Source organism: Camellia sinensis, chromosome 6 (assembly GCF_055761805.1).
Source record: "Camellia sinensis isolate YWXY chromosome 6, ASM5576180v1, whole genome shotgun sequence".
NCBI lineage: Eukaryota > Viridiplantae > Streptophyta > Magnoliopsida > Ericales > Theaceae > Camellia > Camellia sinensis.
This window is the reverse complement of record NC_138966.1, coordinates 199876980-199897359: the sequence shown is the minus strand read 5'-3', so window position 1 is coordinate 199897359 and position 20380 is coordinate 199876980. Positions and strand designations below refer to the sequence as shown.

At 40.1% G+C, this 20380-nt stretch overlaps 2 protein-coding genes across 4 annotated transcripts; both read left to right on the top strand.

Moving 5' to 3' along the window:
* The first annotated feature begins 9867 nt into the window (after nucleotides 1-9867).
* PPR40 (pentatricopeptide (PPR) domain protein 40) lies at nucleotides 9868-13560 on the top strand. The gene is made up of 2 exons (XM_028210702.2): nucleotides 9868-12181; nucleotides 13043-13560. Exon 1 carries the CDS (start codon nucleotides 9898-9900, stop codon nucleotides 12058-12060), a length of 2163 nt encoding a protein of 720 aa, XP_028066503.2. The 5' UTR covers nucleotides 9868-9897; the 3' UTR covers nucleotides 12061-12181; nucleotides 13043-13560.
* On the top strand, nucleotides 13319-19862 carry LOC114269400 (uncharacterized). Of its 3 annotated transcripts, XM_082875832.1 has the most exons (5): nucleotides 13319-13457; nucleotides 14133-14210; nucleotides 15528-15622; nucleotides 19135-19360; nucleotides 19466-19862. In XM_082875832.1, exons 3-5 carry the CDS (start codon nucleotides 15530-15532, stop codon nucleotides 19576-19578), a joined length of 432 nt encoding a protein of 143 aa, XP_082731958.1. In that variant the 5' UTR covers nucleotides 13319-13457; nucleotides 14133-14210; nucleotides 15528-15529; the 3' UTR covers nucleotides 19579-19862. The 3 variants fall into 3 exon arrangements, with proteins under 3 accessions (XP_082731958.1, XP_082731959.1, XP_028066504.1); XM_082875833.1 differs by lacking the exons at nucleotides 13319-13457; nucleotides 14133-14210 and adding an exon at nucleotides 14492-14565; XM_028210703.2 differs by lacking the exons at nucleotides 13319-13457; nucleotides 14133-14210 and adding an exon at nucleotides 15144-15428.
* Nucleotides 19863-20380: the final 518 nt, after the last annotated feature.

The following is a 20380-nucleotide window of genomic DNA, read 5'->3' as shown; positions in this document are numbered from 1 at the left end:
ATAAGCAGGTCATCGGACAGACTACGACCGTTCTTCCAAGCTTTAAAGGCCAAGTTTGAGTGGGATGAAGAATGCGACCGAGCTCTGGAAAGCTTGAAGAAGTACATGTCTTCCCCACCACTACTTGTTACTCCAGTACCTGGTGAAGAACTCTTTTTGTACCTGGCAGTCTCTCAGCACGCGGTCAGCGCAGTGTTGGTTCGTGCAGAAGGAATACAACACTTGCCCATCTTTTATGTCAGCAAGACATTGTTGGGAGCCGAAACAAGGTACTTGCCCTTGGAAAAACTAGCATTGGCATTAATGATGGCATCCAGAAAATTGGCGCACTACTTTCATGCCCACACCATAGTCGTCCTCACGGCCTTTCCACTAAAAGCTTTGTTTGAAAGGGCGAACTTTAGTGGGCGAATTTTGAAGTGGGCAGTAGAGTTGGGACAATTCGACATCAAATTCCAACCTAAAACCGCAATAAAAGCCCAATCCTTGGCAGACTTCGTCGCAGAATTTACTCCTGGAAGTCATCATATTTGCCCAGTCGACCTAACTGACACAACCGAACTAGGGACGGAAGTTGACGCCGGAATAGCGCAACCCCTAGTAGAAGGTAGTCAGTCAAGCACCAAGGCAAACCACACTAAGGACTACAAGGAAGAGCCAAACAAAGGCTCACCAGCAGTTCAAACAGAGGATGAAGGGCAGACAGCCAACATGGACCTTGAAGAAAATACCATTCTTGACCTCACGACATCGTCTGATCCCTCCACTTGCTGGAAACTATTCGTTGGAGAGATGTGGAAGCTCTTTGTGGATGGAGCATCCAACCGACATGGTGCAGGGCTTGGCATAGTCCTCATCTCTCCAGACGGCCTGGTTATAGAGCAAGCAATCAACCTTGGCTTCCCAGCATCCAACAATGAAGCGGAGTATGAGGCGCTTCTCGCAGGACTCAAGTCAGCACACTTCATGAAAGCAACCGAACTAATGGTATACAGTGACTCTCTGCTGGTGGTAAACCAAATTTCTGGCGAATACGAAGCAAAGGACGACAGAATGGCCAAGTACCAAGAGTTAGTCAGAACAGAGATCAAGAAGTTTGATGTGGTAAGGATAGAACAAATTGGCAGGGAGGAAAATTGCCGAGCGGACGAACTGGCAGGCCTGGCCTCAATGGCAGATACATCAATCCCTCATCCATTACTCATCGACTTCTTACCAAGACCAAGCATAGAAGACCCCGAAGCAGAAGAAGTATGTTGCACAGAACTAGGCCCTTCTTGGATGGATCCCATCATCCTGTTCCTGAAAGACGGCATTCTACCAGAAGAGAAAAAAGAAGCCAACAAAATAAGGGCAAAGTCGCAGCGATTTTGGCTATCTCCATCTCTGGCATTATATAAGAAGTCATTCTCTGGGCCTTACCTCAAGTGCGTTCATCCCAGCAAAGTAGAAGCATTCCTGTTCGAAATACACGAAGGGGTATGTGGAAGTCATCAAGGGGGAAGGTCGCTCGCTTACAGGGCTATTTCGCAAGGATATTGGTGGCCATATATGCAAGCAGACTCAGAGAAATATGTGAAGAAGTGTGAAAAATGCCAGAAATTCGCGCACCAAATACATCAACCAGCCAGAGAACTCCTACCCTTAACTAGCCCATGGCCTTTCGCAATGTGGGGCTTGGACATAGTAGGACCACTTCCAACAGCACCCGGGGGCAGAAAATTCTTTCTCGCAGCAACAGACTACTTCACAAAGTGGGTGGAAGCAGAAGCATTGGCGTCAATCAAAGAAAAAGATGTGAAGAAGTTTGTTTGGCAGAATATTATCACTCGGTTTGGCATACCAAAAGCACTGATCTCAGACAATGGAACTCAGTTCGACGGCAGAATCTTTAGAAGCTTTTGTGAAGAATACAAGATAGAGTTCTACAATTCCACACCGGCATATCCTCAAGCAAATGGGCAGGCTGAAGCATCAAATAAAGTCGTCTTGGATGGACTAAAGAAAAGGCTAGAGAAAGCAAAAGGCAAGTGGGCGGATGAACTTCCTCATGTTTTATGGGCTTACCGCACCACACCTCGGCGATCAACTGGAGAAACACCATTCTCCTTAGCCTATGGAATGGAGGCAGTGATCCCACTAGAAGTTGGCCTCCCCACAATTCGAAGCGAAAATTTTGACCCAGACCTAAATGGAGAAGCCATAGCCTTAGAACTCAACCTTGCAGAAGAAAGAAGAGAAAGAGCGTTAGTCCACATCGCCTCATACCAACGAGAGTTAATCAGAAAATACAGCAAAAAGGTGCATCCAAGACAATTCAAGATTGGGGATTGGGTACTACGCAAAGTAATGGGAAACACCTTGATCCTAGGAGACGGCAAGTTAGGCCCAAATTGGGAAGGTCCTTATAAGGTGGTTGGGTTAGCAGGCAAAGGGGCATACCACCTAGAAGACAAGGATGGCAAGGCAATCCCTAGGCCATGGAATACGGCCAATCTCAAGTTATTTTACTTTTAGCTTTTCTTCTCCAAACATATGTACTTTTCTCCTCCTTCAATAAAATAAGAAATTCTTTTTAGCACGAATTATTCTTTGTAAAAGTTAGCTTGAAAAACTAAGTATATTGCAAGCATTTTATTCTAAGTTAGCTGGAAAAACTAACTTAGAGGTTGGTTGGAATAAACCAACACCCTTCATAAGCCCAGGATAAGGATCCAGGCTGCAGGACGTTTGGTCGGAATAACCAAACGTTATTCTAAGTTAGCTGGAAAAACTAACTTAGAGGTTGGCTGGAATAAACCAACACTTGTTACTCTTCAGCCGAAGTAAGTGTAAGGCTGAAGAGTGGTTGGCTGGAATAAACCAACTCTTGTTACTCTTCAGCCGAAGTAAGTGTCTGGCTGAAGAATGGTTGGCTGGAATAAACCAACACTTGTTACTCTTCAGCCGAAGTAAGTGTAAGGCTGAAGAGTGGTTGGCTGGAATAAACCAACTCTTGTTACTCTTCAGCCGAAGTAAGTGTCTGGCTGAAGAGTGGTTGGCTGGAATAAACCAACTCTTGTTACTCTTCAGCCGAAGTAAGTGTCTGGCTGAAGAGTGGTTGGCTGGAATAAACCAACTCTTGAAACTCTTCAGCCGAAGTAAGTGTATGGCTGAAGAGTGGTTGGCTGGAATAAACCAACTCTTGAAACTCTTCAGCCGAAGTAAGTGTATGGCTGAAGAGTGGTTGGCTGGAATAAACCAACTCTTGATACTCTTCAGCCGAAGTAAGTGTGGCTGAAGAGTGGTTGGCTGGAATAAACCAACACTTGTTACTCTTCAGCCGAAGTAAGTGTCTGGCTGAAAAGTGGTTGGCTGGAATAAACCAACTCTTGTTACTCTTCAGCCGAAGTAAGCGTATGACTGAAGAGTGGTTGGCTGGAATAAACCAACTCTTGTCACTCTTCAGCCGAAGTAAGTGTATGGCTGAAGAGTGGTTGGCGGGAATAATCCAAACACTTTGTACTCCTCAGCCGAAGTAAGCATATCGGCTAAGGAGTGGTTGGCTGGCAAGCATAGTTTAGAAAGCCAAAACCGAAATAACAGTTGGAATAATAGAAGACATTACAAAGCACTGGTATACATATAACAACCGGAATAAGAGAAGCAAAATTTTCATTCAAAAGAGAAGTCATTACAAAGGGGCTTAGTTCGGTTACAAAGAAAAGAGTACAAAATTAAGAGAAAAGTTCATCTATCTCGGTGTCAAAAGCCGCATCATCACCAACTCGAAGACCGGTCTCAAGAGAAAGCTCACTCTCGGCTGCCATGATTCCTTCGGTTGGAATCACGTCTTCATTTGGCTGCTCGTTAGGAAGGTACTCTACCATGGGTTCCAACCGAAGTGATGGGTCGGCACCAACAACCAGAATGTCTTCAGGAGCAGAGGAGTCATCAGTGTCAGAGTCCTCCAGGAACTCTTGTTGCAAGGCATCTGCATACGCCGCAAGGGACTTCGGTATAAAGTACGCTGGAGGGTCGAAGACCTCGGTCTGTTCATCATGACCGAGCTTCTCCACAGCCGCCCTCCAGCCGCACTTGAAGAAAAGCTCCTTGGCGGCGTCGCATTGTTTGACATAGGCCTCCTCTGCCTCCTTGTAACCTCGCTTGTACCCCTCCTTTTCGGCCGCCTCCATGTTCTTTTTTAGTTCGTTTATTTCGGCGTCTTTTCTCTTCTCAAGCTTCAGCAGCTCACGCAGAAATTTGTCTTTCATTACAATGGCCGCTTTTTGCTTCTCCGCTTCAGCCGAGTTAACCAGATCGGCAAGTCGGCCGTTCTCTGCTTGAAGCTCGGTCATTTTCCTTTCGGCCTCCACTAGTTCGGCCGCCTTTGCTTCGGCTTCCGCCATCGCTTGCCTTGTGGTTTTGCGGAGTTCTTGGACTTTCCTATAAGTGATATTGTTCTTTTTCAAGGCCTGGCAAAACAAAGATTTCTTCTCAGCCGAAGTAAAAGTTGGAAAAATTTAGACAGAAAAAACAGACAGAGCTACTTACCAAGATCATGGACTTGGAAGCAGACCGAATTGATTTCATTTCGGTGTTCAGTTGCTTCAAGTGGTGCTCCATGTCCTTGGGGAGGCACACACTTTTGGCCAGGTTAAAGGCCAGTTGGTGGTCTTTTTCAGCCACGACCGAGTCAGTGGCTTTGATGTTTCGGTCGTTGAAGGTCAGCGACGGAGCCCACTTCGGAGATTCAGCTCGGTCAGTTTGCTCCGATTGAGGGGAAGGTTGAGGACTCTGGGGGATGGATTCAACCTCATCGACAAGTTGCTGTTCGGTCGATGAAGGTCGGGCGCGTTTGGAAGGGCGAGATGTAGAAGGCTGCTGAGAAGGGAGGGCCACAACGGCAGGCTGCGCCTCGACGGATGGCTGTACTTCGGCTCTGGTCGTTGAAGTTAAAAGGGCCCCGACTCTGCTCTTCTTTGCCATTTCTTCCTCAGCAGTTAATGGAACAAGTCTTATTTCGGGCAAAGTTGGGTCCAGTTCTGGTGCTTCCTCAAGAAGGAAATCGGTTACCCTTGCTTTTCGGCGACCGCTGTACCGGTAGGTCGGCTCGAAGTTCAGAAGCTTAGCCCAACTTCTTTCTTTAATCCGTAGTGCGGCTCGCAAAACCGCAAGGTTGGGATAGCTATACAGGGAATGGAGGTAGGCGAAATCTGCAAAAAAAAAAAGAAGTGTTAGTTCGGTCAATAGATTAAAAAACCGAGATAACATACAAGGAACAAGACCGAAGTTAAATTACCAGGCTCTCCCATTTTCCAATTTATAGGTCGGCCAGGAATTTGGGCTTGAAAATCCTCAAAATTCCCAGAGACCCAGAAGAAGTCATCGTCATTAAGGTCTTTGTCCGGGGTGTGCTTAACAATCTTCTCTCGGCGGCGACGGATCCTAAGGTAATAAACCCATCCAGCATCTTTCGAGCCGATGGAATATTGATGGAATATTTCGGCAAGGCCAAGGTTTAAACCGGTTTGGTGGTTTAGTGCGGCTATTCCCATAATAATACGGTATGTATTGGTGGACAGTTGGGTGGGGCATAACCTAGTTTGTCTAAGGAACTCACAGATCAACGGTTGTACAGGAAACCGTAGTCCGGTCTCAATTATGGATTGAAGAGTAAAAGGAACGAAACCTTCGTTGTTCCATGGAATGACGTCCTTTTTTGCTAAAGTCAAATGAACGTCATCCGGTATATCATAGTCCTTCCTGAATTCGGCCATCCCACCAGGGGTCTCAACTAAATACCTATACTTACCCATTTGTTGTATAATTTAACGAATAAGTTATTTCGGTGCGGTAATCGTGCCCAGAAGCTCGGTTGAGTGCACGCAGGAGTGCCTGGGTAACCTAAGTCTGCAGAGTAAAAAACAGGGGGTTAAAGCACTGATCAGTGGACCGTGCTACAATTTAAAAGTAAGGTATAAGAGCCCTACTTCGGCCTCAAATTAGCTGGTTCTATCTCGGTTCATCTAAAGGTTTGGCAGCTCGGTTTGAGCAGTTTGCTCGGTAGACCGGTTTAACGTCTAGGGGCAGCTTTCTGAGTTCGGTCTAAAAAATTAAGAGAGCTGGTTTAGCCCCAAGGCCTAAATCGGCTACAGTGTGGATAGAGTTACTTCAATTAAGCCTCTGGGGGCGGCTTTCTGAGTTCGGTTTAGGAACCAAGAGAGCCGACTTGGCCCCAAATGCTTAGTTCGGTTGACCACCGAGGTTCCTAGTTTGCTATATTCAAAATTTGGTGATCTTATTCCGGCTAAAGCGAGTTCGACTACAAAGATCTATCTATTTGGGGGCAAACAGGATCCTAGTTCGGTTGTTATGTGATTTTGGATCTAAAAGTGATTTTCTACATAACAATTCATACACACATGGAGTTCTACTGGTTTTTTCATAAAAAGTACGAAAGTAAGGCAACATCACTTGAAAAATGTTTGCAAAAAAACATACAAAGCATGGAAAGTCAAGTACGAAAACATAGAAAGCAAGATGGTTAGATTTTCTTACCAGAGAAGAGAGACAGAAGACTGGAGTCGGAAACAGTGGCAGCAAGTAAAGAACTCAAGCTTGGGTATGGAAGGAGTAGAGGCACAGAAAGAAGATGAAAACAGTAGAGTAAGTGATTCAAGAAGTAGAAAGGTTGTTTTGTGAAAGAAGGGAGAGAAAAAGGCGGCAAAAAGAGGCGGGAACAGTACAAAATTTCTGAAGGGCGGCATGACAGTTGGCCGCAGCTTATCAGAGCTTGCCACGTGTCACTGGAATGGGAAGCGTTACAGTCGCTGTGATTGAAGGGACGTTTTGACCGGACATAGTGATACCCGAGGTAAAATTAGCTCGGTTGGAGAGCCTGAGGGTTTTTCGCTCGGCTGGGGAGGCTAAAGGGTTTGTAGCTCGGCTGAAAAGGCTTAATAAACTCTAGCTCGGCCAGTAGACTGATAATCCCAATCATGCTGCGCAGATGGAATTAAGGGGCAATTGAGAGGGTAATTTTTGGGAAAAATTGGGCCGAGCTGCGAGTTGGGCTTTGAGGCCCAAAATGCGAAGGACTGAGTAAAAAAGGCCGTAAAGGATACTCCGGCCCAGGAGAGCAAGGTTACTCCGGCAACGTTACTCCGGCCAAGGAGGTGTGATTACTCCGGCTCAAGCAGAGATAGTTGCGTCGGCCCAAGGAAGAGTAAAGCTACTCCGGTCCGGAGGCAACTCGGAGTTAGGCCGGTCCCAGAGTTAGTCTGGTCGCTGTATGTTCTGTGAAGGCCGGTTTCGGAATTAGTCCGGTCGTGACTTACAATGGTTAGATCGGTCAGAACTTGTTACTTGGAAGTTTGATCTAAGCACACCAAGGTTGAACAGGGCAGCCGAAGTAAGGAGTTAGAGGAGAAGACCGAGCTAAGGATAGTTCGGCCCTCTGTGGCTCGGTATAGCCAATTTTACTTCGGTCAAGTGGAAGTTCGGCCATAAAGAAAACCATCCCACTTGGTTTAAGCAGTGGGGGAGGGTGTAAAAGGATAAGCATTATCCTTAGGAGAATGAATCCTAGGAGGACTCTGCATGGAGAAGTACAAGTCCTACTAGGATTGTGCCACGGGAAACTTATAAAAACTCACAAGCATCACCTTGGAGGAGGTAATTGAACACAACCTTTTTGAGAACATAAAATTTTGTCTATTTGTCAAGCTTACTGACTTAGGCATCGCAGAGGTTTCCGGCACACACCCGCCGGCTAGCTCACGTTTGTGTTTTCAGGTGACAAAGCGACGTCGTACGGAGGAGCGTGGACTTGGTCAACAGGATTATACGAGGAGAATTATTTCCTCCCCGTACACTTACTATTATATTATGCAACTTTTTCATTTCCTATCCCTATACTCACTGATAAATTTATCAGTGTTGAAAAAGTTAATCCAACAACACCTCAAACTACTCAGTGATAAAATTATCACTATAGAAAATCACAAACCAACACATGTGTTCAACCAAAACAATTTCGTAACCAAAAAAAAAAAAAAAAATCTAATATTCATTACATATACATATCTCAAACTTTCAATATCATAATCAAAATACAAATTGAATCGCAGAAACAATAGAATAACAACATTTTCACAAACAAAATCAAAATCACAAACTCAAACTAAAAAACATCAAAACATCGAAATTGAAATCAAAATCAATCATACCAGTCGAGCGCCCTCCACAAAATCGCCAATCACAAAATCTAACTATACACCAAACGCGAAATCACAAAACACGAAAATTCACAGATTTATAAAAAGCAAATCACAAATCGAACTCCCTCCATGAGATCGCAAATCCCAAAATCCAAATATACACGAAGCGTGAAATCACAAATCACGAAGCTCCACAGTAATGCATTAACAAATCGCGAAGTTCCACAGAAATCCAAATCACAAACCAAAACTTAAACTCACATCACAGTATTTTGATAGCAAAAATCAAATAGAAACGTAAAAATCAAATAGAAACGTGCCAAAACAGGGAAAAACAAAATAGGAGTAAAACAGATACAAAAAAAGGACTCCAAAATCTATTGGCGCACAACATCAATATTCAGGACTAAGAAAGGAATAACTATAAAAAGGAAGACCGGTTAGTAAAAAAATCCTTTATTTATCTCGTATTTAAGTCATTGAATCAATTGGGTTAAAATGAAAAAAGATCATCCAAATTCCATCACATGTTTAACAAGGCAAAACTATTTTGAAATGGTCCAATTCAAAATTGCGTAATACTAAAATCGAATGCAGACTAGGGTTTGGATAAAACCGGTAACAATCTTGATCCTCAAAAATAAAAAAATAAAAAAATTACAATTAGTAGTGTTTTTATAAAATAATTAAAAATTTATGAAAAAGTTTGAGATTTCTTATTCATAAACTTTATCACTAATTTAAAACTATTTTTTAAACCTACAATAGATTCTAATTTCCTCAATAAAAAAGGATAAATTACAAAAATACTCTCTGAGATTTTCTTCAAATACAAATTGCTCTTATAATTTTAAAAGTTACATTCCACTTTTTTAGTTTTTTAATTATATAACAAATGATCTCGTTTATTAATAAACGATCGTGCTGGAGAGTTCGAATTTGAGCTCCCCGAATCCCCCTAATTCCAAAATGTTGCCGTTTTTTATTTTTATTTTTTTTTCTCTGTGCAGAAGAAGGAAGATCAGAAGGGAAGAAGAAGAAGAAGAGAGGGAAGAAGGAGAGAGGGAAGAAGGAGGAGGAGAGAGAAGAAGGGACTAGAGGGGGCTAATAAATTGGGCTGGAGGTGGGGGGCGGAGGCGGAGGTGTGGACGGAGGAGGCAGAGGCAGAGACGGACGACGATCGGCCTGCGACGACGATCGGGCAGAGGCGGAGGCGACAAGCTGCGACGACGGCGGACGGAGCTGCGACGACGACCCTCTTCTTCCCTCTTCTTCTCTCTTCTTCTCTCTTTCTCTCCCTCTTCCTCTCCCTCTTCCCCCTGCATGAAAATGGAGGGAAAAAAAAAAAAAAAAGCCTAATGCCCAAAACGACGTCATTTTGGACATTAGGGGGATTCGGGGGAGAAGTCTCGAGCTACCAAACATTATTCATTAATAAATTATCAAGTTAATTAATAATTTTTAATAGTGTTAGATATATATTTCAATTAATAATTTATGTAATTTTATTGTTGTATAAAAAAGAAATTAGAATTTTTTTTTTATTTTTAATAAAGGAATATTTGTAATTTTTAGAACAATCTATATTTATAATTTATCAAAAAAACAAAAAAACCGGTTCAACTACCGGTCCAGGGATCAACAAAGCCCTGCGAATCAACCCATTCTGCTCTTGCATTGTGTTCTGCGCAGGGACATGAGAGGCCTTTCTTCTCTGGCTTCTAGGGCTTCACCTGTAATACGAAACCTCTCAGAAGAGCTCACCAATCAGACCAAACAAAACAGAGAAAACCCTTCAAATTCCAAATCTTTCACACCTCTTCACCACAAACCCACTGGTAATAACACTCTAGTTCCTTTTAGAGGTAAGTCTTCATTGAACCCTCAACTTATTACAAACCCCAACTTGTCTCCTAGTTCTAACACTACTATTTCAGCTAATAAACAGAGGGTTCATTTAAAACCAATCGATCATCATTACATTTCTCAGATTTTATCAAGAAAAGACTGGTTTTTGTTGCTAAACCACGAGTTTAAAGCGAAGAGGATTGGTTTGGATGCTCAGTCAATTGTGAGTGTTTTGCAAAATCAAGAAAATCCATTGCACCCTTTAAGATTTTACATCTGGGTTTCGAATATCAATCCTTTAGCCGCGAAGAACCAGTCGATTCGGGGGGTTTTAGCGAATTCCCTTTATCGAAGCGGGCCGGTTTTGTTGTCGGTTGAGTTGATTCAAGACATTCGAAACTCTGGGTGTGTGGTTACAGAAGATTTGCTTTGTATTTTGATTGGTAGTTGGGGGAGATTAGGTCTAGCTAAGTATTGTGCTGAGGTTTTTGGGCAGATTTCATACTTGGGTCTTAATCCAACTACTAGATTGTATAATGCGGTCATTGATGCGTTGGTGAAATCCAATTCGCTTGATTTGGCTTATTTGAAATTCCAACAGATGCCTGCTGATAACTGCAGTCCTGATAGGTATACATATAATTTCCTCATTCATGGAGTTTGCAAGGTTGGGGTAGTGGATGAGGCGCTACGATTGGTGAAACAGATGGAGAGTTTGGGATACGCGCCTAATGTAATTACTTATACGATGCTTGTTGACGGGTTTTGTAATGCGAAAAAGGTTGATGAAGCGTTTAAGCTATTTGAGAAAATGAAAGAGAGGAATGTACATCCAAATGAAGCTACCTACAGATCTTTAGTTAATGGAGTGTTTCGTTGTTTGTCGCCACACAAGGCATTTGAATTGTTGTCTAAGTTTGTGGAGAGAAAGCCTATCTTGCCTAAAGTGGCTTGTGATGCTATACTGCATTGTCTTTGTAGCAATTCTTTGCCGCGAGAGGTAGCCTCATTTTTTAGGAAAATTGAGGGGAGAGGTTATTTGCCTGACAGTTCAACTTTTAACATCGTAATGACTTGTTTGATTAACGGATTGGACCTTGAGGAGGCATGTGATATACTAGATAGTTTGACCGAGAAAGGTTTGAAACTCGGCTTTAATACTTACCTTGCACTTACTGAGATTTTATACAAGGTTGGAAGAGTAGTGGAAGGGGATTGGTATTTAAATCAGATGCTCCGGGATGGACTTGTGCCAAATGTCTTTTCATATAACATGATAATTGATTGCTTCTCCAAAGCTAAAATGATTGACAGAGCATCAGAAACTTTCAGAGAGATGTGTCAAAGGGGTATTGGTCCGAATCTTGTTACTTTGAACACCCTTATTAGTGGGTATTGCAAGGCTGGGGAGGTTGGTAAGGCACGAGAGCTGTTGGAGATGCTCTTACAGCATGGTTTTAAGCCTGATATTTTCACTTTCAGCTCAATAATTGACGGCCTTTGTCGGGTACACAAAATCGAGGATGCTTTCGATTGTTTCTCAGAAATGGTGGAGTGGGGAGTCACTCCAAATGCTATTACATACAATATCTTAATCCGTTCATTGTGCATCATTGGTGATGTTGCTAGATCGATGAAACTTCTGAAAAAGATGCAAGCTGATGGAATAAGCCCAGATGTTTTCTCTTTTAATGCTCTCATCCAAAGTTATTGTAAAATGAATAAGATTGAAAAAGCACAGAAAGTTCTTGTAACCATGTTGAGATTAGATTTGACTCCAGACAATTTTACTTATAGTGCTTTTATTAAGGTTCTTTGTGAATCAGGGAGATTTGATGAAGCTAAAAACTTGTTTTTCTCAATGGAGGGAAATGGGTGCACCCCGGATGCTTATACGTGCAACACATTTATTGATGCTCTAGTCCAGTCAGCTCACCTTGAGGAGGCATGGGGCATAGTGAAGAAATATGAAAAGAAGGGAATTGTATTGAAACCCATCCCTGTTTTGTAGTATAAGGGTTTCTTTCAGATTGTTAAAAGTTATTACTGATTTACGAGTTTCAGCTGACTTGTGGAGTTTTGGCTTTGGCTAATGTGTTGCCTGCTGTATTCTAGAATCAAGTACATCTTAGGTATGTAACAGCAACTCCATTGTTGCCCCCTGCTAAAAATTTTCTTTTTTTTCTTGTGGAATATGCTTGTTGCATGATTGGCTTGGATCTTGCATAAGAATTTTTCCAATATATATGTTTAATTATTATTATTATTATTTTATTTTTTTTTTTGTGTACTGCTTCCTTGTTTAAATAAATTGCAAGTTTGTTTTTAAAATTCCAATGATTTGAATTTAACTTTATGGAAGGGATTGAATAGGCTTACAAAAAAAAAAAAAAAAAAAGAGTTAAAAAAAGTTTATTATTATTATTAAGAATGTATATATCTGATATTTTTTAAACAAAAAAGAGGGTCAAATCATTGATGTGCTTACAATTTTTATTTTTTATTTTTGGTTTGCTTCACAGGTTGGACTTCCCTGATGATAATTTATTATTTTTATACTTTGACTTATTTGATGATTGTGTTTTGAAGCACATGCTACATATATATATATGAGTATGCCATTTACATACATGTACATATATGTATATTATATATACATGTGTGGACGAGGCTTTTCTCTTTCATTCCCATTAAATGCTGTTTATGGCAGAAACTATCTACCAATTTAGACAGTATTTCCTGAATACCTCAGGAATTAAATCTTTATATGCAACTCTAACATGTGCCCTGCTACTAGAATGTGCCATTGGTGAGATTTGTTGGTCTGTCTTTGGCTGAACCCGTTTTTTCAGATTAGAAATATTTGAAAAGATCTTCAAACAGCTTGAATAATTTAAAGCTGGATACAAATTTATTTATATGTTGATTTGACCTAAAATTAGTATTAATTTGATTGAAGATTATGTACTGAGCTTCAGTGGTTGTGTATGCAGTGTCTGGTTCTAAACAGCTTGAATGGGTCAAGAACTGCTTTTCTCAGTGTGCCAAAATTGGATTTGGAAGAAACAAGTAGCCAGCTCAATAGAAATCATTAGTGAATAATGCTCAAAAGCTGGTTTTTTTTTTTGCATAGAAGAGCACATTGATGAGTTCTTTCACACAAACACAGATTCAAAGATTATCCCTTGATTTTCAAGAAGACACATTATCTTACATTATTTTGCTATTATGGCAATGGGACTACTTTTGTGATGACGATTCTTTCTCATTTTTGGTCTGAGTGATGGCAGTTTTTTGACTTAACATTGTATGGAGAACGAAATGGAGCAAAGTTGTTTTTATTGGACATACCTCCTGATTGTTTGTAACATTCCCCACATCAGAGGGCGAGTTCTAGGTCGATCAGAGGTAGCTAAACCTGTTCTTTTTTCCTTCTATTGTAACTTTGTAGTTTTATAATTCATAAATTTTTCTTTCTTGTAAATTGAAATAAAGGTTCCATTTCCTTCCATTTTGTTATTGCAAATTGTGAATAGTGTGAGAATGTTGGGTTATTGATTTATTTTGAATGCACATTATTTAATTTGCTTCTAGATCATTTTCATTTCTTGATGATGGGTTTATACCTCATTTCATTTCAAAAAGTTGTTGGTGGAAATGTTGAATAAAAGGTAAATTACAAATATACCTTCTGAGATTTGCTTAAAATACGAATTGTCCCTTGTGGTTTGGAAAATTATAAATACCTTCCTGTTAGAATTTTTTATTTAACAGAATTAATTGAAAAAGTAAAATTTCTAACTGTTCACTTATTCAATAATAAAATTATCTGAATTATTAATTGAAATAAAATTTTAACATTATTTAAAACTGTTAATTAAATTGATGATTTATTAATAAAAGGACTTATTTGTTATGAAATTAGAAATCTTATGGGGCATAATGTAATTTTTAGAGCCACGGGGTGATTTGTAATTTAAATAAATCTCAGAGGGTGTTTTTGTAATTTACCCTTGAATAAAACATTATGCAACCTAAGCTTAACAAGTGTTTTTTATTTTATTTTTTTAATTTGGCTTTAAGGACAATTTTCGCCTCAAGCAAGTTGAATTGTGGAACTGCTAATTTGGAGCTTGGGCTTGCTGAACAGTCTTCTAGACGGTTATTTCTTTCTTTCTCCAAAGTTTTACCCAAGTAATTGGATTTGCAACTTTCTACATAGCAAGGTTGTCAGTCAAGTGGGGGTTTGCCAACTCTGACCTCCTTGGTAGAAGCAACCTCCTTTTTGTCAAGTTCACCCAAGTGACTTTTTTAAGTACCTCAAGTAACATTTGAAATGTTCAGACCTATTTGCCCCAGCTCAATGCAGTCAAGTGCCCTAATAACACACAATATGCTTCTGGGCAAGTCATTATTTGGGACTGTGGGCTTGCCTAATGGATGCAACACTCATTTACTGGGAGTGACGTCCCGACTTTTAACTCCTCGATTTCTTAATTTTTCTCACCAGTGGAAGGTAAGGTTGTAATGACGTATGAAGAAGGAATTTACATTAATATTTCAAAACTTGAAAAGGAAAAGATCACAAGAAGTGAAAGTTGGTGACTTGCACTCCAACTGCCTTCTCCTCTTAGTCACCTCTACCCTCATCCAATTTTTTTTTTTTTTAGCCCAGAAAGAGAAAGCAGTCTACCTGATGGTGGTTTTCCATTTCCAATTCAATTTACAAAACAAACTTCCATTACAATTCTCCTGTTACAAGATGGTTTCTTTACCATATGCACAATACATATTGATTAATTTAATTTTTTATGATTCTCATATGGTAAGTCATGAATTCGACCCTGAAAGAGTGGGCCAATGGTTAAATATTCTATTCTCCACTCTCCCCCGAGGCTATCTCCATGACTTTGGCCTAATAATTACTTAATATATGTAGAACAGGAGATTGCATGTACTTGAGAGATTAGTCAAGGTAAAATCTTAGATATCTTTGTGAGTAAAATTTTAAAATATATGTATTAATTTAAATTTTCCCATTATGGGCCCGGTGCAAAGGTTGGTTAAAAGTATGCAAATCAAATGGATCTAAGTATGGGTAATTTCTTAAATATGTTTTTAATCATGCATTAGTAGTGATGTTGAAAAGTGGGATATTCTGGAATTAGGTAGGGATGGTTTAGAAGCAACCATTAACTGTCTAATAAGTTTCATGCCTTCACTTATATATTTAGTTAACAAAAATATATCCCCCCTCGCTTCCATGCGCTTGAATTATAAACTGGTTAGTTCCTACAATGGCATTCACATCAGTCACAGTCAAGCACTGGCTTTTAGCTTTGTTTCTGATCTACATCTCTGTTTTCAGCAGCAAATTTGGTGTGTTTCTGAAAGCATAAATTCGCTCTCATACTCATGATTTATATGTGTGTGTATATATATGCATCATGATTTATATTTTCATTTAATCCTTTTCAGGAATGGCAGATGAAAATGTCCCTCAAACTGGTGCTGCTATTGTGGATCCAACTCAAATTGTTGACAAAGCCTTGATCTGTTTCAATAATAATTATGTAAGTGACTGAGTTTTTACTTGTGAAAACATGAAAATTCTTATTTTTCACAGAAATATGTGGCTCGAGAACCAATTGGGACTAGCATAGTTGGTTAGAATGTTAACACCTTACTCGGAGAACAAGAATTCAACCGTTGCCACAGGCAAATCTTCCCTCCCCCAGGCTACAGCTCAAGTATATGGCTTTTGAAAGTTACTGGCCTTCACATATTTGCTCATTTCGTGACTATTTTCACACGAGTCGTTTTTCTTTTTAAGGATAATTTTGTTGCTAAAAAAAGTTGATGTTTTAGACAAATGCTAAAAAAATAATTAAACTTTTTTAGCACTTGCCCATGGTGGATTCTATTAACTTTTTTTTTTTGGTTGTTGTTGAAGCAAAAACCAAATGGGAGTCTAGGCATTTGCTTGATTTTGTAGGCTTTGACAATATATTTATTCTATTATATAAAATACATAACTCAGAACAATTTTAAAAAATTTTGTCGCACAATTTTAATTTCTAAAAATGCCCATACAATTGCTAATTGAATGGATAAAGCATGCCACAGTAACTGTCAACTAGTTTTCAAAGCCCATTCGTAATTCTTGAAACAATAATTTGAGAGAGTGAGAGAGAGAGAAATAGCCACTGAATTATTCAGTTATTGTGTGTATTATTAGGAGATTTACACTCTCTTTTATAGAGAGGAAAAGCTACATAGGGTGCCACCAATTTGCACCGAAAGAAGAAAGTAAATGGGAACATTCATTATGACTAATACTAACTATCATATTCTAATAGCACTGATATACACTAACCTTTATACAATAATAAACTAACTAACACTAACATGATACAATAATAAACTAACATCACTAACCTTTATACAATAATAAACTAACTAACACTAACATGATACAATAATAAACTAACATCCCCCCGCAAACTCAAGGAGGGAAAGCATCAACCAAGTTGAGTTTGGAAACAAGATCATGAAAGCGGCCAGGAGGATGAGCTTTAGTGAAGATATCAGCGGGTTGATCGACTGAGGCAATAGGAAGAAGATGAACAGTTCCACAGGTGACATGCTGGCGAATAAAATGACAATCAATCTGATGAGACTGATTCCCGGAAGCAGCAGCAGCAGTGTGATAAGACTGATTCCCGGAAGCAGAAGTAGCAGTGTGATGAGACTGGTTGCCGGAACGATGAAAACTTCCCCGGGAAGAGCCACCGCGAGAGGAGTGGCTATTGGAGGATGAGCGGGATGGATTGCGAAAACAATCCTGTTGCAGATGACCAGGACCAAGTTTGTTGCAGTAGCGGCAGGATCTGACGGGGCAATTGACTAGGAGATGGGTTGAAGGAAGGCCCCGATTCTGACAATAGAGGCAAGCAGTTGTCCGCTGGGTAAATGATGGCCGGGACGGAGGAGTGGCAAGAACAGAGTCCACATGATGAGTTTGAAGAGTACCTAGACGAGTCTCCTCTGATAGCAACTCAGAAATGGCTTGTTCAAGAGTGGGCAAGGGATGGCGATGAAGCAGAGAGGCACGTACGGGCTCAAAAGAGGGGGTAAGAGCCATGAGAAATTGCACCAACCTTTGCTGGTTGCGATGGTTAGTAAATAAAACTGCATCTTCGGGGTCATGCCAGGTTGGTTCTGAAAGAGCAAGCTGATCCCAAACAGAGTATATTTGAGAAAGGAAGTCATTAATAGACTGAGTGGATTCTTGGCGCATGCGGTGAAGTTGGTTCTGAAGTTGATATTGATGGGCAAGACCAGTAGTCTGGTATCGGTCTTTCAAAAAATCCCAGATGTCTTTCGCAGGAGTAGTTACAGAGTCAAGCTGAAAGCGGCCAAATTGAAGACTGATAGAGGTAACAGAGGTATTACGAAACCAGGTAATGATTTGGTAATTCTTACTGTCCCATTCCTCAAGTCGGTCTTCATATGTAGCAGTATGAACAGTAGTTTCAGTAGTGGCACTTTCTTTGACTGGTTTAGTCACATCCCCGGTGACAATTCGCCAGAGCTTCTTGCCTTTAAGAAAGGAAGACATGGCTTGGGCCCACAGAACATAGTTTGAACCATTCAGAATAACGGAAATGGGATGGGAGGTGTCAAGACGATCCATAATACTAGTTAAGTAGGATTAACGCAACAGGAAGAGACCTGTAGGAGCAAAATTTGGTAAAACAGAGTGTACCAGTGAGTCCGGAAGGTCGAAAATAGCCAAAAAAGGCTGCTGGACAGAGATGATGTCAGCGATGATGTCAGCGGCGCACGTTAGCAGAGTGCAGGGAGGAGCACGTTAGCAGGAAGGCGGCGGCGCACGGTAGCGAACAGGCGCAGGCGCGGCGCACAATAGCCGTTTTGGCGCACACGAGTGCAATGTAGTGAAGCGGCGCACGAAAGGCGCACAATAGCAGGCGCGGCGTACGGGAGTGGCAGGGCTGACGTCAGCCGCGGTTGTGTGGGCGCGTGGAGGCGCGTGGCGGAGGTGAGTAGCAACAGATGGCGCGTGCGGGCGCGTGTGAGAGTGGTGGCGGAGCTGGTGACGCGCTGAAGGTAAAGGCGGCGCGTGTGGGCGCGTGGAGGGTGTTCTGAGAACGGGCTAGGTGCCGTTGGAATCGTGAGAAAATTCCGAGCGATTTGATGTATGCCACTGTGTACGGGACTAAACACCAAAATCGAAAATTGCCAGAAATGTAACACTGGGCTCTGATACCATGAAACAATAATTTGAGAGAGTGAGAGAGAGAGAAATAGCCACTGAATTATTCAGTTATTGTGTGTATTATTAGGAGATTTACACTCTCTTTTATAGAGAGGAAAAGCTACATAGGGTGCCACCAATTTGCACCGAAAGAGAAAGTAAATGGGAACATTCATTATGACTAATACTAACTATCATATTCTAATAGCACTGATATACACTAACCTTTATACAATAATAAACTAACTAACACTAACATGATACAATAATAAACTAACATCACTAACCTTTATACAATAATAAACTAACTAACACTAACATGATACAATAATAAACTAACAATTCTCATTTCAATAAATCATCCAAAAATTTAAATACATAATTCAAAGCCCAGTAACGTTATATCGGAAAGAAAGAAGCAGGGGGAGGGCTAGCCCCTTTCCCTTGAGATTCCTAACATGTCTGCCAGCAGAAAACTGCTCAGTTCAGTTGGTGGTTCGTTCACCACCAGCATGTCCTCTGGTTGGTCTGCACCCAGCTTGGCTAGTGCGTCCGCACACAAATTCCCTTGTTTCCAAATATGGTGGATGGTGCACTCACAACCTTTGAACAGTATTTTGGCATCCTCCACCAACCCTTGTTTCCAAATACATAATTACACATACATGACATATGCACCCACCTCTAGTAAACATACATATACTCCTATGTATCAATAGTTCTGCATTTTTTTTCCTTTGATTTATTCTTCCTTGTGTTTTAATTCTGTGATATTTAGTGGGCGATCAATCTAATGACATGGTGCAGATTTACAGCAGTTGTGACGAATCATATAGATTGGATCAGAGCGGGAGCCTCAATGTGCCACCTGAACACATCAATCAATACTGCAATGGGCCGTGTTTGGCAGAGACACACCTTGTGCTCGACTGCATTGGGAACATACTAATAAACTTTGAGTTTTACAACAAGGCCACAATACAGGATGTGAGAGACACCATTAAAGCAGGCTGTGGCTATGGCAGTCAGAGAGGTAAATTTTTCATACCATCAACTCGTTTGCTATTTTCTTTTCCTCATTTAGAAACAATTACAATAATATGGTTGTTTTTATTGTTTTTGTTTTTGGTTTTTGCAGGTAATTTTAATGTAGCAGAGCATATTCAAGCTAAAACAAGCAAGGCAGACAAGATTACCATCATGCCCATTATGGTTGGACTTGTGTGGATGATTTTAGTGCTTTTGATATGAGTTGTTAATATGGCAAAATGGATTGAAAGTTGGCACTGTTGCTGCATAAGATGATAATTAATGTACAACTTTGCTTTGCTTAAACACTAATAAGCAATAAATTATGTTTGGCTTATGTATTGATTAGCTGGGATCTAGCTTATGTTTATGGTGTCATTAACTGTAATTATAATTATTGTCATAGTTTGTCACAAGGATTGTGTATCAATTTTTTTTTCCCCTAAGAATTCATAATGATGCAGTAATAGTTGAAGAATTTGTAATGATAGGTCTATTTAGTATTATTTTTGTTTTCTGTTTTCTATTCAGTTTTCTAAATTTGTTTAGCAAGTTGTTTAATTTTTTATTTTTTTCAAAACAGTTTAACATTTGGACCCGTTTATTTTCAGAGATATTTTGGGTGTGATTGTTTAGTGAATGGATTATTAGTGAGGAAACTATTAGTGAGAAAACTAAGAAAAATTTTGTTTGTTTAATAATCAGTGAACTAGCAATAGTCCTGCTTGTTTTGAGAGATATGAGTGAGATTAACCATGTAAAATTTTACAAATACTCTTTGGTTGCATTACTATCAAATTTGGGTTTATACCAACTAATTAATGCATTACATATTTTAATATTAAAAATCATATTCATAAATATTTTTTTTGGTACTATTTTATTTTTTTAATATAATTTTCTTTGGTATAAATATTATTATACTATTATATTTTTATATTAAAAATTATTTTTATATTAAATTATTTTGACATAAAGAATGGTGGAGTAAAAAATGGTGGAATAATTAAAAAAATGATAGAGA

What these genes read in the sequence shown, in the direction of transcription:
- PPR40 (XM_028210702.2), top strand. Translation starts at nt 9,898, where the DNA reads ATGAGAGGCCTTTCTTCTCTGGCTTCTAGGGCTTCACCTGTAATACGA.
- LOC114269400 (XM_028210703.2), top strand. Translation starts at nt 15,347, where the DNA reads ATGGCATTCACATCAGTCACAGTCAAGCACTGGCTTTTAGCTTTGTTT. An exon ending in TCTGTTTCAATAATAATTAT is followed by an intron (nt 15,623 to 19,134) that starts GTAAGTGACTGA and finishes GACATGGTGCAG; the next exon opens with ATTTACAGCAGTTGTGACGA. An exon ending in TGGCTATGGCAGTCAGAGAG is followed by an intron (nt 19,361 to 19,465) that starts GTAAATTTTTCA and finishes TGGTTTTTGCAG; the next exon opens with GTAATTTTAATGTAGCAGAG.